Here is an 18,526-nt window from a genome sequence, read left to right on the forward strand (position 1 = left end):
TTCCTTAGCTGAGTTCTCCCCATTCTGTAGTCCTGCATTTTATCTTTTTCACAGATCCCATCTCCAGGGGCTGGGGAGAGTGAATTTCAGGCAGCTATTTAAATTAGGACTTTTTTCAGTGAACACTAGCCTCGCACTGTTTCTCTCAGCACTGGGACAGGATGGCACAGTTGCTCTGGAGATGTAGTGTGGATGCTTCTTTGCTGGTGGGCATCATGTAGCCAGTAGTGCTGTCTTTTACCAGGGGTGGGTACATCTGACTAGAGTTAATGAGAACAGGTGAAGAAGAAACTCAGCAGCCAGTGTTGCAGAGAGGTGTTAGCCCTACAGGTGAGAAAGACTGGAGTCCCAGTGAGTCATGTTCCATGCTGGTCAAGTTAGACACCTCCTCTGAATAAAGCTGTCCCTGTTTGCCACTGTTGTCCTCTGGAGCAGGGTCTTAGAGTAGCTGTGGCTCTTTCCAAAGGGGTCATCATTCACCCTTAGGCCCCAGGCTGACAGCTAAAGAGGACTGAGGGTCCCACGTTTCCCATCAGTGGACTTCTTACCCAGCAGCCTAACCTGCTGAGGTCCTGCAGTTACAAATGTGCTAGAGGCTACAGCCCCTCCCAGTGCAGCATGGCCCTCTCACTTCCTGTTCTTGGTAAGCTGCTCCTGTTCTCCTGGGCATTGCAGACACTGAGTCATCTTCCCTCATCATCCCATACTCTGCATACATAAGACCCATGCACAGCTACTTACACATCTATCTACTGTGTACATGCACACTACACACACACACACACACACACACACACACACAGCAAACCCACATTGTTCACTGTTCATGTGCACTCACTGTTTATACATCCACATCCATTGTATTTGTGCGCCCCATGTATACAGACTGCATACACACATCCACTGTATACAGACATCCACCAAGGCTGCCACAGATACCATGCAGGGCAGGGAGAAGATATTCCTGTGTGTGGAGGGAGGCTGGGGGTAGTGAGCAGAGGTCTCTGATATTCAGGAAGTGCTTCCATCCCTAGTCCTGTAGTCCCAGACAACAGAGGCTTATTGGGAAGGACCCTACCTGGGGCAGAAAACAGCATGGAAATCATTCTTGCCCTTTGGATTCTTATACTACTGAAGTCTTAGAGGCAGCTTTCTGGTTGAGAGATTATGCCTTCTTTATAAAACTCACTAACACTCCTCAACTGTGAACTGTGGGCCTCTGAATTGTAAGGAAATATTATTCTTCTTGGGCCATTTCTTTTCTTCTTTTGGGGCCTCTTATTTCTTTTCTCGAAGTTAATTTACCTGGCATGGCATATACCTTCCCAGGCTCTTCCTTTGTAAGGCCAGGTGCACACTGTCACCACCTGAGATGTCAAAACCCCTTTATGGTCTCTCTGTTAAGTGATGTGCTTGCTGGCCAGGACTGATGGTAGGCCACCCAGGTATAAGGCCTCAAATGGACAGTACTAGAGCAGATGCCTGAGGGTCATTGAGAGAGCACCCAGTCAGGGTCCCTAGGTGAAGATCCCTGGTCTGTTCCCTGCAGATCCATGTGATTTTAGACAAATCCTATGATGGTACCCTGCCTCTTTTGTCTAGGAAAAGGAGCTAATGATAACCTGAGTTCTTCTTGTTTTATACCTCAAAGAGAAGGCAATGTGCTGAGCACAGGCTGGTGAGGGTGGAAAGCTGTTAAAACATGCAGACGCTCTGGCTTCCCGTCACCCATGTGCTCAGGGTATCTTCTTTTTCCATTGTGCAGGTCCCAACAGAGAATGGCTGCCACACTACCCCTACCACCTCGTCCCTTGTGTCTGTGTGCTCAGGCCTGCGCTTCTTCTCCAACGTTGATGATGGTAGTGGCTTTGCCTTTCCTGAGCAGATCATCACCACCTGGGCACAGGAAGGGATTCAGAATGGCAGGGAAATCTTGCAGGTTTGAAACTGGCCATTCACAGCTGCCCTGGTGGGTGGCATCCAGGGGCAGTTGGGCTGGGTGGGGGTCATGTTTCTACAGAGAAAGATAGAAAAAGCACCCCATGCAGGGAGAGGGAAGGACATGTTCTCTGTGCAGAAAATCCCTTATAGGCAAGTCTGGGAGGAAACATCTTTTCCTTCAATTTCTGCTATCATTATATAGGAAATTTAAATCTTAAAAGATAATATATAAAATACAAAGAAAATAAGAGTCTCAAAAAGTGCATTTGAAGGTAAGTTCCATTGTCTACATACTTTACCCCATTGCTACACAAAGGAGGCAAGTGCCACAAATTTGTGAAGCGGTCTAATGGGTGTCACTGTCACCAGTGTTCCTAAAGAGTCCATGGTGAGCTCACAAAGCCCCCTGCCAACTTGAGCTCTCCTCTGCCACAGTTTCCACTTCCCACAGACCCTTCCCTGCCAGGGGTTGAAAGTCAGAGGCTTCTTGTACTTTACCACCCTCCTCCTGTTTTTTTGGGCCACCCAGGAAGCTTCCTTCCGGGGCCACAGGGCCAGCCGTCAGGATTTGGAAAGAGCTCTGCCCTGGAGTGGCAGAGTCAGAGGCTCACTGGGAACAGATGGCTAAGGGGAAGATTGCCTTGGGGACGTGCCATGATTAGATTTATTATTTTCTTTTTTACAATACCTTTATTTTATTTATTTATTTTTATGTGGTGCTAAGGATAGAACCCAGTGCCTCCCACATGCCAGGCAAGTACTCTACCACTGAGCTACAGCCCCAGCCCTAGATTTATTATTTTCATTTCCAAATTTCACTTTCCATTATTTAAAAAAAAAATTGTCTACTAGCTGGGGCTCTGTGAGCATAACTGTAATCCCAGCTACTCAGGAGGCTGAAGTAAGCAAATTGCAGTTTTGAGGCCAATCTCAGCAAAATAGCAAGACCCTATATCAAAATAAAACTTTAAAAAAAGAACTGGGGATATAGCTCAGTGGCAGAGGGACCCTGAGCTCAATCCTCAATACTATTTAAAAAAATTCTTAGTACAGAAATCTATAAAATAAGAAAGTGAGTCTGTCCCTGTTTTGTTTCCATTCCTGGAGGTCCAAGGAAGGTGCAAGAACTGACAGTTTGGTAGGTATTCTGTAGTTTTGTTTTTTTTTTTCCCCTGGCACACAAAAAATAGATGTATTTATACATTCTACTTAAAACTTTTTTCAAAATTGATATCATACTATGTATCTTGCTAATTTGTGTGACCTTTCCCCACTCTCAGGCAGTGTAGGTTGTTTCCAAAGTTTTTCTTATTAGAAATATCAGCATTTATTTATAAAAATATTCTCATGCTTCTGTGCTGGAAATTTTTTTGTGTGGTATTCCTGAAATTACACATTTTAACCCTTCCTAGGCTCTGTCTTGTTGCTTCCAAAAACATCCCTGTTAGCATAAACCAATAGAGCATGAAAGAGTCCAAAAACAGCCTTTCAGTCTGCCTGCCTGTGTGGGTGGAGACCCTCTGGAGGCTCAACCTAGCTTGCCATCCCTTTATCATCCTTGCCAAAATGGTAGGTCCTACCTGGACAGCTGCCCTCATGATTGTTCTGAAAATCAGAGGCTGTTGGGATCACCAAAAATTTTATTCAGGAACTGGGGTTGTGGCTTAGTGGTAGAGTGCTTGCCTCACATGCGTGAGGCCCTGGGTTCAATCCTCAGCACCACATAAAAATAAATAAACAAAACAAAGATATTGTATCCATCTACAACTTAAAAAAAATTAAGACATTTTATTCAGAGAGGGCAAAGAGCAGAGGTGCTCTTCTGATATTTCCTTGGTGCAGGGGTGAGCATCTTGGCTGCCATCCTGGTCTGGTCAATGATGAGGCTTTGTCTTGCCTTTTCCATTATTTCAGAACTTACTCCTTTTATTGTCTTTTGTTTGCTTATTTATTTTGGTACCAGGGATTGAATCCAGGGGTGCTTAACCATTAGACCACTTTACCAGCATTCCTCCCACTTTTTGTTAATGTTAAAATTTTTTCATTTTGAGACAAGTTCTCACTAAGTGGCTAGGGCCTCGGTAAATTGCTGAGGCTGGCTTTGAACTTGCAATCCTTCTGCCTCAGCCTCCCAAGCCAGTCGGATTATAGGTGTGCATCACTGCACCTGGCTATTGCCTTTTTTTTTTAATCAGATGATGTTCTCATTTCTTTTGTAATTTGCCAGTTGCCTTCAGGTTTTGGTTTTATTTTATTGAGATAGCAACAATGTTGATTGAATATCTATCTCTCAGCACTTAGATACCAAGCAAGTATCTGTCAAGTGTGTGACCTTATTGAATCCTCACATCAGTCCTGAAGATGCTTCTATGTGTACTTGACAGGGGGGTGACAGAGTCAATAGCTTGCCTGGGCCTCAGGATGGAATGTCATTCAGACATCTGTCACTCCACATCTGGGCCCTTTGTACTATATGAGGTTGCTAGTAACTGCTTATTGGTGGAGCTGCCAGCAGCAGCACAGGTCTCTAACCCTATAAAGAGCAGTGAGCACCTGAGAGAACTTTCCCCTGGGAGGGAAGTACTGGCAGGGAGAGCCCTTGGCTTACACATGTCCAGGCATTGCACACCTGGTTTCTCTAGGTCTCCAGCCAATGCCATTGCACTTTTTACCTGAGCCTGCAATAGGGTCTGTTATGAGGGTGTTCCTCTTGATGCTGCTCTGAGAGAAGACCCCTTAGCAGATTATCACTAAATCATACCGCCTACAACATATGCACCATTTCTTACCTCAAACAGTTTCTGTGGATGAAAAATTGCGGGTCAGCTGAGCAGGATGGTCCCAGTTCATATTGCCTTGTGAGGTTGTAGGCAGATGTCAGCTAGTGCCACAGTCCTCCACAGGCCCGCCTGGGACTGGAGATCACTTCTAGGATGGTACATTCACAAAAATGACAGGCTGATGCTCACACCTTAGGCAGGAGGCCTTTGTCCCTTGCCATGTAGACCTTTCCCTAGGGCTGCTTGAGTATCCCTCCAACATGGCAGCTGGCTGCTCCAGAGTGAGTGGTCAGAGCAAGGAAGCAGCCACGTGTCTGGTGACTTCGGCCTTCATAATACATGCTGTTGCTTAGTATTCTGTTGGTTACACTGCTCAATTCTGTTTCGAATGGGAGGGGAGCACTCAGAAGGCCAGGAGCCATGGGCTCTCAGGAAGGCTGGCTCCCACACAAGCCACTATGGTTTCTGATGACTTCTACTCCTGGCAGCTGTGACTATAGCAGGTTTCTGTCACTTCCCCACACCCTATCTGGTGATACTGTTGCAGAGAAGAGTGTACTGTGTCATAGCAGCCTTAGTGTCCTGCTGCTCTATATGGTCCACCTTTCTTATTAGGAGATGCTAGAAAGTGGGTGGCTGTGAAATTCAACTCTTCATTTCTCAGGAGCAACCCCGATCCCCCAGGGGAACTGGGCATGTCACGGCATCTTCTCCCATAGACTGATGTGGTGCCTGCCTCTGGACTCGTGTGTAACTTCATAATTTTTTTAGAAGTCATAGCAGGAAGTAGGAGTCAGGAGTACTTGATGCTGACAAAAACAAGTGTGGTAAAACATTAGTTACTGGCCAAATGAACTGAGAGTGTGTGGGTATTCACTCTTCTGTTCTTTTTGTATTATTGTAAGACACACATGACGTAAATTATTATATTCTCTTAACTGTATTTTTCCAAATTCTGATGGGAAACAGAATCTCTCTGGGATACACACAGCCGTGGCTCCTCCTTTTGATAGATCATTTTACTGACAGAATCATCCATCCATATATGTGTTTCATAGACATAGATGAATCAGGATTCACTTAGTTTGATATGGCAAAACCCCAACACAAATGGCTTACTCAGAAGGAGAACCTTAGGGGCCTGAGTGGGCACCTGGGAGGTGGACTTCAGGTGTGACAGGATCTGAGTCAAGTGGTGGTATTGGGTCTCCCCTGTCTTGCTTTGTTGGCTGCTGGGCAGGCCTCCTCAAGTGGGCTTCCTAAGGCTTATCCAGGACTTACAACAGTTGGTTTCAGAGGGATAAAGGGCCCTGCCCCCTGGTCTCCACTTAAGTCCCCATGAGGTGCTTGTTGGCTTATGTCCTTCCTACACCTCAAGCTTTCTCCAGACAGTGGGGCTCTGTCCAGCCTGGGTAGCATCCACCCCTGAGGCAGAGACAGGGTATGACAGGGATGACTGAGAACAGTGCTGAAAGGGACAGGTAGCCTCATGACTAGAGGAATGTGGTGGGGGGCACCTCATGACAAGGATGGGGGGGTAGCCTGTAGAGTTACTTGGGACTGAATGGGGTACCCCCCACCAAGAGACTTTTGCAGTCAGAAAAGAGATAGGTACTGGCTACAATAGCCATTATAGGACTGTCCCTGGACTGTCCTTAGGAGAATTAGGAAGTATGTTTGGAGAAGTCCCTTATCCTCTTGTGCCCAATGGGGCTTACTACTTCCAGAGCCTGGACTTCAGCATGGATGAGAAGGTGAATCTTTTGGAGTTGACCTGGGCCCTCGACAATGAGCTCCTGACAGTTGATGGTGTTGTCCAGCAGGCAGCCCTGGCCTGCTACCGTCAGGAGCTGAGCTACCACCTGTAAGAGCCCACCAGGGACCAGGGATTGGGGTGAAACTGAAGTGACAGAGCCAAGATCACACACATAAGTCACCTTTCTCTTTGAGAGACCCACCTGTATTTGCTGAGATGTCAGGCAGCAGTGCAAAACTGTGGCCAGTGCAAAAATGGTGGCTAACATTTTCCTTCCCTTTATGCATTCATTGCAGATTAGGGGCCTGAGATCCAAGAGCTCTTGGCCTACTGGAGACAAAGTGCCTACAGATAAATCCTCTCGCATCCTGAGCTCATCTAGATATGTAGCACACAGTAGGAGCTCTAGGCACAAACTGCCTGGGTCAAAAACCTTCTAGAAATTTTACTTGCCAAACATTTGGGGTACTTCCCCAACCCCATTTATAAAATGGGTATAGCAGCTATAGAAAACACACTAGGAGGTGGTTGTGGGGGCAATGAGGTCAGCATGTGCTAGCCCATACATAGTTTCTGTAACTGTATCTGTTTTTATCATATACACAGACATGGGACTCATGGGGTCCAGAGTAGGCACAGGTGGGGCATGTCAGGTCTATGGTGGGGATCCCATCTAACCTGTCTCCTTCCTGTGGCAGAACACAAGTGGAGCAATTGGTGCAGGAGAGAGATAAGGCAAGACAGGACCTAGAGAGAGCCGAGAAGAGGAATCTGGAGTTTGTGAAAGAGATGGATGACTGCCACTCTGCCCTGGAGCAGCTGACAGAGAAGAAAATCAAGTAGGTTCTGGGCCCAGAGCAGTGGCTTCTGGGCAGACATGGGAGCAACTCTTCACCTGGGGCCTCTCCTGATGCATTGCTGAGAGCAGGGGTTGGCAGGGGGCTGCTGAGGCCACAGTTGTATGTGCTGCAGAGCTGAGGCCCTGAGTTTCACCTGAGCCAGAAGACAGCTTTGAGGATATCCTTTCTGAGAGGAGAAGGTACATCTAAAACGCAGTCCCAGTCTTTAAGATGTGGGTGCAAAGTGCCTGGTGTCAGCTGTGCATGCCCAAGGATGACAGGGAAAACCCCTGGCTCTGCCCTCACATACTTCAGGGTCTGCCTTATAAAAGCCAAGGAGGCTCATAACCTGTATATGTTCCTGTTTGACTGTGAGGTAGTGGAAGCTTTGAGAGGGGCTGGCAAATGGCCTCTCATTGGTTCGGCTGGTAGAGGGATCCCAGGGACCAAGGCCTGACTCACATGTCACAGTTCTAGTGTGCTGAGCCAAGCCCTGGTATAGTTTCAGTGTGTGGTGTTGGCAGATAGATAGGCCAGAGAAAAGGACACAAAGTCACATCTCTGGTTTATAAGCCAGAACATTTGAGGAAATATTGCCTGTGAGGACTTCCCAGACTTTGGCAGGGAAGTAACTTCCCTATACTTACTATGGGAGTCTTAGTAGGTGGTGAGTCTTAGTAGGCCAGTGCTTGCTGGCCTGTGGTCCCTCCAAGGGTTCAGCTGTGCACCTCCCCCACACATGAAGATAAAGGAGGAGGGAAAGAGAGATGGCATGGGTATCTTGATTACTCTGAAAAACCTCTCACCTTTGCCTCTCCTGTCATGTGTGTGTGGCATTGGAAAGTGACACTTTTTCACAGCAGTCCCCATACTATGTGTGTCATTCAAGATACACAGAAAGCCTCTGACGCAGACCTGATGGACAGTTAAAGGGATTTCATAGGAATTTTTACCCTCCCGCATTTGCCTCCCGTGCACCTTGGAGCATTCACCCAGCCAGCAAGGAGACTTTTAGCATTATTGTGGCTGGTAGGGAAGAGAGATGAGCAGGAAGTTGGTTGGGAGGAGCCAGAAAAGCTGTGGATAGCACGTTTCTTGGCTTGGTCAGCCAGCCCCAGCTGCCATAGAGGATGCAGACTGGTCCCAGTGAATGGGGAGCTCAGCAGTCAATACCTACCTCATGGCATTTTGTATTAGGCTAAACCTTGAATTTATACCAAAAGCCCATTCTTCCTTTGCCAAAGACCATAGAACCTTGGCTGTGTAGTCTAAGGCCCAGAGGTTGAGCAGACAACGTGGTCTCAGGCTCCCACGAAGACTTTTCTGGCCTATGAGGCTGCTGTGGTATGAGTGTTCTGTCTGTGCAGATGGTGCCTCACATAAGAGCCTCTGCCACCCAAAACAGACCATTTTAATTCCATTTTCAGCCAAAGAAACGGAGAATTGAAGCAGTTCAGTAGCTTGTCCACAATTTTGTGTGGATACGTGAAACTGAAATGTAGGTCTTCTCCTATTCTTACACTGGTTTTTGTTTTATTTTTGGTATTAGGGATTGAACCCAGGGGCACTTAATCATTGAGCCACCTCCCTAGATCTTTTTATTTTTTATTTTGAGACGGAAACTCATTAGGTTGCTTAGGTCCTTGCTAAGTTACTGAGGCTGGCTTTGAACCTATAATCCTCTTGCCTCAGCCTCCCAAGCTGCTGGGATTACAAGTGTGTTCCACTGTGCCAGGCTTGCACTATTTCTAAGACAACTTATTTAGTTTGAGAGTATAAGAAAATGGAACCTTAAGTGAAAAGAACACTAAGGGGTCAAGAGTTTGTTCACGTTGCCCTGGGTCAGCCATGGTCCTCAGTCAATTCTTCTCCACAATCTGTGCACTCAGGTCTCTGCAGATATGCCCTGGGTGGAAGCAGGTCTCCACTTCGCCTCCTGTAGCAGCCACCTTCCCTTCTATGACAGTTCACATGGGCAGACTCTGGGCAAGTCAGGACTTCCTACTGTGTCCACCTGTGCCTACTATGTCCACTTCCCCTCCATAGTGGCTGGGGAAGGCCAACACAGCAGGCTGAGGCTGACACATGCTTCTGCATGGTGTGGGGAGGAATGTGTTAAAAATAGAAGTGAAAAAGGGTTGAGGGTGTAACTCAAGTGTAGAGCACTTGCCTAGTGATGGCACTATGGGGACAGGGTGGGTGTGTAGTAACTGTGTAGATGTGTTTGTGAAAGAGCAAGTATGTGAGTACATGGGTGTGTGTGTGTGTGTGTGTGTGTGTGTGTGTGTGTGTATGAGAGAGAGAGAGAGAGAGAGAGAGAGAGAGAGAGAGAGAGTGTGTGTGTGTGTGTGTGTGTGTGTGTGAGCCAGCATAGGTACACACTTGCTTCTACCAGCTGCTGAATCAAAGGCTCTTGCAGGATTGTGGGAGTTTTTAGGAAAGCTAAAAATTAATTGCCTTTTGCCAAACTTTGAAAGTGTTTCTGATTAGTCCTGAGATACTGAATACACATGGCCTCACCATAAAGCAGTGTCTGGGTAAACCGAAAAGTGCAGATGTGGGAGGCCTACCAAGTGATATAGACATGGCGCTTGACCTTCCTGTGATTGAAGTGGGCCAGGGTCACTGTCCTGAAACCCCTGCATATGGGGGTTTATCTCAGAGGGGTGGTTAAGAAGTGAGTCAGTGATGTTTCTGCTCCTGTCAGCAGTTGAAAGTCTCCATTCAGCTGGTGCATCTGAAAAGTCCAGCCCAGCTTTTCTGTGTACACTCCTGCTACATGAGTTCCTGAAAGCCAAGTTGGAGAATCCTCATGGTGAAGGCTACTCTTGTCTTGACAAGGTGCTTACCTTTGCTCCCCTAAGCTGTTCTCCTTAGTTCCCTGCCTTCCCAGAACTGCTCGTAAAGTTGGTTTGGGTTTCACTGGCAGAGTGAAATTTGTTGTTAAAAATAGAATGAAAAGGGGTTGGGGGGATAACTCAGGTATAGAGCACTTGCCTAGTAAGCATGAGGCCCTGGTTTATATCCCCAGCACCATAAAGGAAAAAAAAAAAAAAGGATTGAAAGTCTACTGAGGGAGGCCAGCAGGTAAGTTACTAGAATGTCATTTCCTTTCTCTTGATAACCCACCCCACCCACATTCTCCTAACAGCTCTTTTAACAATGGTTAATATCAGCTTCATGACTTTTTGGTACTAGGGATTGAATCCAGGGACACTTAACCACTGAGCCACATCCGCAGCCCTTTTTATTTTTTATTTTGAGACAGGTTCTCCCTAAGTTACTTAGTGTCTTGCTAATTTGCTGAGGCTGGCCTCAAACTTGTGATCCTCCTGCCTCAGACTTTCAGGTTACTAAGATTACAAGTGTGCCATTATACCCAACAAAGAAGACTCCTTTTGAAACAAACATACCTAAAATCTAAAAGTAAATTAGTTTTGAATAATCCCCTTGAGTAACCAAGAGCTAATTTATTCTAGTTGGAATGTGTGGGGCTTGATTATCTTCCAACCACCAGGAAAGAACTTGGTGATGTCTTTCCTAGGAATTAGGATCATAAACTCTACAGTAATATCTCTATGAATCTGGTTGAGGGACACATCAAGAGATTCTGAGCCGAAGCCCAGAGAGCCTAGTGGGCTGCTGGATCTCATTCTGTGAGCAGTGGGGAAATTATCAGTAGGTTCCTGTAGGTAATTTTTATGGTTAAGTTTTTTTTACTATGTATGTAATAAGTGACATATTCATTATAGAAAACTCAGAAAATAACACCAGAAATTATACTTCCCAGAAAGGATTACTCTTTTCAATGTCCTTTACTTCTTTTTTCTATCCATATAACAATATATAAGATGATATCATATTATATATACTTTTCTGATGGCTACAGGGTGTCCCATTATGTGAGTCTGCCTCCTTTTTTTATTTAACCACTTTCTTTTCATTGTGTATTTTAAAGGTTTCTAAAGAATGGGGTGATAGGATCAAATATTGTATGTTGTAAAAATAGTAGTTTAAACTTAGTCAAAATATTGTGACTGGCTGGGAATGTGGCTCAAGCGGTAGCGCGCTCGCCTGGCATGCGCAGGGTGCTGGGTTCGATCCTCAGCACCACATAAAAATAAAATAAAGATGTTGTGTTCACCAAAAACTAAAAAATAAATATTAAAAAATTCTCTCTCTCTCTCTCTCTCTCTCTCTCTCTCTCTCAAAAGTATATATTGTGAAGTGTTAGTCCTATTTGTCATAATGTGTTTTTTTTCCTAAGAGGAGATGTCCTTCCTTCATCTTCTTGCCCTTTGGGTATTTCTTCAAAGTTCTGAGCCAAGATTAAAAGGCTGAGTTTTGTCAGCTGGAGGGTGTCCCATACTTCTCTTATACTCAGTCCTGGACACTGTCAACCCTTTTGAAGTCAGAGTCTCTTTCATTTGCAAGTCTAAACAGACTTGGTTTGAGAAATGTGTCAAGAAGACTAAGATTTGATGGAAATGGTTGTTGCAAAAGATGAATAGAAATTTTGAGGAAAAAATGCTACATATATCTTCCTCTTCCCTCTTGAGAATTCATTGTCCATAGGTTTCATGCTGCCTGTTTCTTGCAGAGGGAGGCTGACTTTTACACGAATCTGGTGTCAAAGGCCTTATCAAAGGGCTGCTGCAGGGTAGTATGGTGTGATGTCATGCAGTGTAGGTTTGGAGTAGAAAAGCTGTGCATCAGTGTGATACACCCCAGAGAGCTCTGACCACTCACTTACACCAGGACTCCAAGGGCAAGGTGCTGGCATTCATGTAACCCAGCAGCACCCCTTTTCTGATAAGCATCAGGCCTGCATGAGAAGTTCATCTGCTAGAAGCCAACCCCATCTGCTGAGCAGAATGACAGGGTCCCAGATGGCTGGCCAAGTGCTAAAGGTGGGGTGGGCTTCTGAGAAGAAATGCATCCTGAGGAGGTAGGTGGCACACCTAAAGAGCCCCAACATAGAGTGCATGCTGTGTTACAGGAACCTGGAGGAGGGGTACAGGGGAAGGCTGAGTCTCCTGCGCTCAGAGGTGGAGATGGAGCAGGAGCTGATCTGGGACCAGGCCTGCAGGCAGAAGGCTGCACTGGAGCAAGATGTGAGCCGCTTGAGGGCTGAGGAGGCCAGCCTCCATGAGAAGCTCACCCTGGCCCTAAAGGTAAGTGGGGTGCATCCCTGGGGCACCACTGTGAAGATACAAATGGTTGGCAGAGTAGGGTGATGTTACCTTCTCAGCCAAAGGAGAACATTTCAACTTTGTGAGGAGCCATATTGTGGCTCCCTCTAGCTCCCATTCTTTGCTCAAGGTCAGATAAACCTGAGATCAATGAGAACCAGCCACCACAACCAGTCTGGTGATACCCTTAGAGTCTAGGAGCACATATAGAGTAGCCTGCCAGAGCCCAGATTTGTGGCCTGGAAGAGACATGGTTTTGGTGAGTATCCCATGCTCTGCACTCTCCCTGTGCTTGTCTCCATGAGGTTCCAGACTTCAGGACAGGTAGCTGAGACTTAGAGGCACTCATCTGTGTGCCTGGTTCCTGCTCTCCTGTTTCTCCTTCCTTCCTAACTTGGAGCCCAGTGGCTTCCTTCCACATCTGCCCTGCCTCTTAACAGTCTCTCTCCTCTGGGAGGAAAAGCTGGACACAGCATAAATCACTTACCAGCCTTGGTGTCTGTAGAATTATATCCCTTGACCCTTCTCACTACAGTCCCCAGTGTCTGCAGATCCTACCCTCCTTCCCTGGTAGACCTCTGAGCCCTATATCAATAGGGCAGTTTCAGATCTCTCATTTAGAAAACAGCTCAGGCCAGGCACAGAGGCATACACCTGTAATCCCAACAACTTGGGAGGTTGAGGCAGGAGAATCTCAAGCTTGAGGCCAGCCTGACCTTGTACCAAAAAATAAAATGGATTGGGCATTATTGCTTAGTGATAGAGCACCCCTGGGCTCAATCCCCAATTCTGGGGGGGGGGGAATGATGCATTCAGCCTTTTCTTTATCACCCTTGACTTTTCTAAGCATGCGGAATGGGAGAAGAAAAGTAGAGACAATCAGGAAGCCATCTTTGTGCAGCCCTACCTGTTCAGTGCAGAGGCAGTGGGTACATAGATGCCCTGCCTTAAGGGTTGTTCCCTGATTACAAATGCTGCTTGGTACAAGCCTTCTACTTTAAGAGAGGTGACTCTTTGAGACCTGCTGACATCCTCCTTCAGTTCCTCAGCCTGGTCAACACTGGCCTGTGTCTCATAGGAAAACAGTCGATTACAGAAGGAGATTGTGGAAGTGGTGGAAAAGCTTTCAGATTCAGAGAAACTAGTCCTGAAACTACAGAACGACCTGGAGTTTGTGCTGAAAGACAAGGCAAGTCCTTCTGCTGATTTTGAGTCTTCAGAGGGAAGCCTGTGGTAGCGGGTAAAAGCTGTCTGTATCTTGAAAAAGAATATATAGGTGACTGAATTTAATGTTTTTCTACTGAAATTCTAGAACCGAAAAAAAAAAATAAGCATGGCTACCTTACCTCGTTTTTATACCTCTTTGTGACAGTATTGGGTGTCATCTGTGACCAGGGACAGCACCATTTGCATGGGCCTCAGATACCCATTCCCAGAGTTGGGGGTAAAGAGGAAGGTTAGAGCTCTGTGCCACCTCAAGGCTCCCATGGGGCTCTCCCCATCCTCTGAGGAGAAGAGGGACTACTCAGGGACAGGAAAGTCAGAGTGGTTGTACCTGGAGGTGCACAGCCCACCAGGGAGGAAGGTTCTTGGGTCAGGACTGGAGAAGCAGCTCCACTGGCCTGAGGGCCTTCCTCTGATTACTTGTCCTTCTCACTTTCAGCAGGAGCCACAGAACATGGAGCTGCCATCCCAGGAGGAGCAGTTTGCAGTACTCCTGAAGGAATATGAGCTCAAGTGCCGGGTACATGCCCCACCCAACCTGCCTAGCCACCTGAAACAGCCCTGTGTCCTGCTGTACCTGAAGCCCTCACTTTTGTCATTGATGTACAGACCTTCCTGTACCCCTACCCTACCCCTAGTCCACCCTGCAGTAGCAGCAGCAGGAAGGGGGGCTTGTGAAATGGGCTTGCCCTGGAGGCTGTCGAGGTCTGCCTGGCTCAGACCTCTGGCAATGTGCAGCCCTCATACCTCTCCCCTCCTGGGTGAACAGCACTCTTGGTCTTCAGGTGTAGAGTGGTCCAGCCAGGGATGGCAAGAGTATCTTCTCTAGGCAGAGTGTCTAGTAGAGGTTGCTCAGCCCTACATAGGCATTATTGAGTCATGCCAAGTGTGCCCAGGGACCAGCCAAGATTCTGAGATAGAAGCGTCTACTTCCAGGATCAATCCTCTTGAAGAAATTTCATTATAGGACACCAGGTGTGGCAGTACTCACCTATAATCCCCATGGCTTGGGAGGCCAGGGCAGAAAAATCACAAGTTCAAAGCCAGACTCAGCAACTTAGCAAGGCCCTAAGCAATTTAGCAAAACTCTGTTTCTAAATAAAATTAAATATAAAAGGGGCTGGGGATGTGGCTCAGTGGTTAAGCACCCCTGAGTTCAATCCCCAGTATAAAAAGTTAAAATAAAGAAAGACAGAAAAGAACATGGAAGTAGATGATTGTAGACATGAACACCTACATAGGCAGCATTACCGATTGAGTAAGAATAAGTAAGACACATCTTCCAATTGTTAGCCATTTAAAACTATATGGTGGGTCTGGGATGTAACTTAGTGGTAGAGCATGTGCTTAGCATATATGAGGCCCTGGATTCAAGCCCCACTGCACCCACCAAAAAAATCCTCCATATATAATCTCCATTGACAAAAATAAGAAACATCTAAGACAGATGAGTTAACTGTTCCAAGTTCAACACTATAATTTGTAACTATCTGAAGATGTGATTATGTGTGAAGTTGACAGTTCTATCAGGTCCAGGTATAGTTACCTTGTGTGCTAATGGATTAGACACAACTGGTTTTAGTTTTCTCTAATTCTTTCCATATGTAAGTCACCTATAATTATTCATTCCAAGTCACCTCACACTAAAAATGTGATTATTTCTGGGGATACTGTTAACAGTCATTGTTAAGGGCACCAAAGTAATTTTCTGTGATTTGAAAGTGGAGCAGATAGTGTGGGGAAGACATTTGTGTTCTTAGAGGTGGTAATTAATATGGGATGCCCTGTCTCCAGAAAAAATAGATAAAACATTGTTTGGTTTTAAGGGTCTATTATCAGTTCATTTCTCATTGATTTTCCTCCAATTTAAGTACATTAATTACTTTGCTTCTGCTGCACATTGCTTTGCCAATACCAGAGGATAAAGGTGAGCCTGACCTATGGTTCTGAGTGGGCTCTGCATCTGCTGCTGTGGTTTGCCTCTGACTCCAGACCCCAATCCCAGGTGCCCTGCTGATTTTTCTCTGCACTGATTCTTCCTTTTAAAAATCCGGTGTGTGGTGAGCCGTTGTCACCCTTCCTCTGGACTTATTTGGGGTATATTGGGGACAGTCATACAGGTGGAATGTGCTGGCTAGCTGTCTGCCAGGATCATAGTCACATGCTGGGTCTTTCTTTTGAACTTGTTGAGTAGACTAGGAACTTAGAAGTAACCATCAATTAATATGTGCCTTTAGTACACTGGATTTTTCAAACATACATAAATCCTTTTTCTTGAATGTAACTCTGCTACTTATTTCACCTCTGATTCTTGAAAATCTATTTTTTGACACTTTGCTAAAGATATTTTACATTTTAGTGCTGTGTATTTAAAAATTTTCCCTTTCCATATTTTTGGGATATTTTTGGCTATTTCCAACTAACATTTAGAGCATTTTTAAAATGTATACAAAGTTGCAAGCATAAAAATATAAAAATAGTGCAATGAACACCTGTGTAAAAAGAAGGGAATACCCTTCTTTAAAATTTTAATTGATATATAATTGAACATATTTACGGGGCACAGTGTGAGAAAGTCAATATGTGAATACAATGTGTAATGATCAAATCAGAGTAATGAGCATTTTCACCTCCTCAGACACTTATCATTTATTTTTATTTGGAACCTTCAAGTGCCTCTTACATTTAAATTGAGATATGTAATAAGTTCTTATGAACTATAATCCCTGGTGTTTCCTTTTGATTCAATGGAGGCAGTGCTTTCTTGGCTAGAACACTTAGGTAGGAGACTTTGTGTTTATCTGGCCCTCATTGGTGATGCTAATGATCATCTGGTTGAGGTGTTGCCTGATTTCCCTGACCTACGATTGTTTTTTTCTCCCTTATAACTAAGCAGTAGGGAAACACTTTAAGGCCAGGCATGCATCCATTTGAATTTAGCATCCATTAGTGATTCTTGCCCAATTCAGTCCTTACCATGATAATTGCAAAATGATTTTTTCCAGCTCCAGCACCCATTCCACATCTGTCACTGTTGTTCTACTTCAAGCTAGAGAACTCCCATTTGTCCCTCTGTCCTTGGTGTAGACATTAATTCCCCTTTTCCCCCAGTAGCTTTTAATTCGTTCATGTGCTAGTAATTCTGGTGTTCAAATTGTGCAACCTTTGAGCAGTAAGAATGTCTTCTAGCTGACTGAGGGCATCTTTTATGGTCAATCTCCAGGTTCCAGAAGATGCACCTTCCTCACTGTGCATCTCTCCTTTTTCCCAATGTCACTTCTCTGGGGTTTCTTGTGCTTATATTAAGGATATTTGCCAGCAAGGACACCATGCTTTCTCTTGATGCAGAATTCCCTTTCTATTTCACTGTCTGTCATTTTAACTTTCCCTTTGTCTTTTGACTGTCGGTCTCAGTTTTCATGGTGAGGCTGCCCTTGCTAAAGGGGAGTCTGAAATGTTAATTAGATTCTCCTTAGAGATTCTCTGTGGTTTCATGTCTTTATTGCTACTCAGAGTAGCATATCTTTGATCAGAAACCCTAAATTTGATTTTCTTTTTGAACTTTTCTACATCAGCCCCTAACAGATACCCAGTTTTTCCCATTTTCTGGACATACACAGGGCTTTTAGACCCCTACATTTATGCTTAATCAGCTTGACTGGTTCCCCACAGGCAGCCTGCCAGCCCTGGTTTCCTCTCCACACTTTTGAAAGTTGCTTCTTGGTATTGATGTTGAACCCCATCTCATTTCTGATTTCATTTATGAGCTTGCCTTCTCCCCACTAACCAGAAGGAAAGTTCCAAAGTTCCAGAGTCTGCAGATTACCAGGGCTACAGGAAATGACTGCTAGGCTTGTCATGAAAGTCTGTCTCCCTGGCTGGTGCAGTCGTGCCCCAAAGTTGCCTTTAGTGTCCTTAAACCACCCCAAATAAACATGTAGTGTCTGTGACAACAGAGTACTGGCTTCCTACTCATGCCCAGCTCCCTCCCCCTGTGGAGACCCCTGGTGCCCAGAACACATGCCACCTTCAACAGTCATGACAAACCATTCCTGGCCTGACCTGTGCCCCCCATCATCTGAGAGAACCTCTGTTTTCTGGCACTACTGAATTTATGGAATATTTCTATGCTCTCAAAATACCCATTTTGGGTGGCAGAAAGAACCACAAAGTCAGCAGGGCCTGACTTTGGGTGGAAATGATTCTGTTGATGCTGCCTTCTAGATCAGCACTGGCTAGTAAAAATACAATACCAGTCACACATGTAGTTTTAAGTTTTCAAGTAGGTACCTTAAAAAATATAGAGATAGGTGCTGTTAATTTTAATAATATATTTTGTTTAATCCAATATGTCAAAAATGTTATTTTAATACATAAACAATTGTTGAGATATGGTACAACACCCCCAACTTTTTTTTAAGTCTTTGAAGTCATGTTTATATTTCAGGAGCTCGTTAGCCTATGTGGCAAGCAACTCTGATTTGGACAGCTCAGGACTGATGAATAATGAAGCTGCTGTGTTGAAGGGCAGGGCCAGTTAGCAACCGAGTGCCTGTTCTGTTCCTAGCCTATTCTTTCCCCAGGACAGAGCTTCTCCATTCTCAGGAGAAAAGTGCATTTTTGCACAGGGGATTTGGAGTGAGGTGCAAATGACCCTCCATGAATTCTTCTCCAAGATGCCCAGTGCCTGGCCCTCCTCTGTGGTGGCCTGCAGCTACCACAGAAAGGCACTTGCTCTAAGGGGAGACTTGATGATACAGTTGGCAGGCAAGACACTGGCCTCCACTGGCCTCC

General features: G+C 45.4%; 1 protein-coding gene across 1 annotated transcript in view; it reads left to right on the top strand.

Moving 5' to 3' along the window:
* Ninl (ninein like) overlaps positions 1-18,526 on the top strand; it is a 160,898-nt gene that overhangs the window by 102,740 nt on the left and 39,632 nt on the right. The window contains exons 8-13 of the mRNA XM_026393038.2: positions 1,766-1,939; positions 6,449-6,585; positions 7,176-7,316; positions 12,316-12,490; positions 13,587-13,697; positions 14,175-14,252. Coding sequence (XP_026248823.2) covers positions 1,766-1,939; positions 6,449-6,585; positions 7,176-7,316; positions 12,316-12,490; positions 13,587-13,697; positions 14,175-14,252 — 816 coding nt within the window. The remainder of the gene's footprint in view (positions 1-1,765; positions 1,940-6,448; positions 6,586-7,175; positions 7,317-12,315; positions 12,491-13,586; positions 13,698-14,174; positions 14,253-18,526) is intronic.

The sequence above is a fragment of the Urocitellus parryii genome, chromosome 6 (genome assembly GCF_045843805.1).
Source record: "Urocitellus parryii isolate mUroPar1 chromosome 6, mUroPar1.hap1, whole genome shotgun sequence".
In the NCBI taxonomy this organism is placed as follows: Eukaryota; Metazoa; Chordata; class Mammalia; order Rodentia; family Sciuridae; genus Urocitellus; species Urocitellus parryii.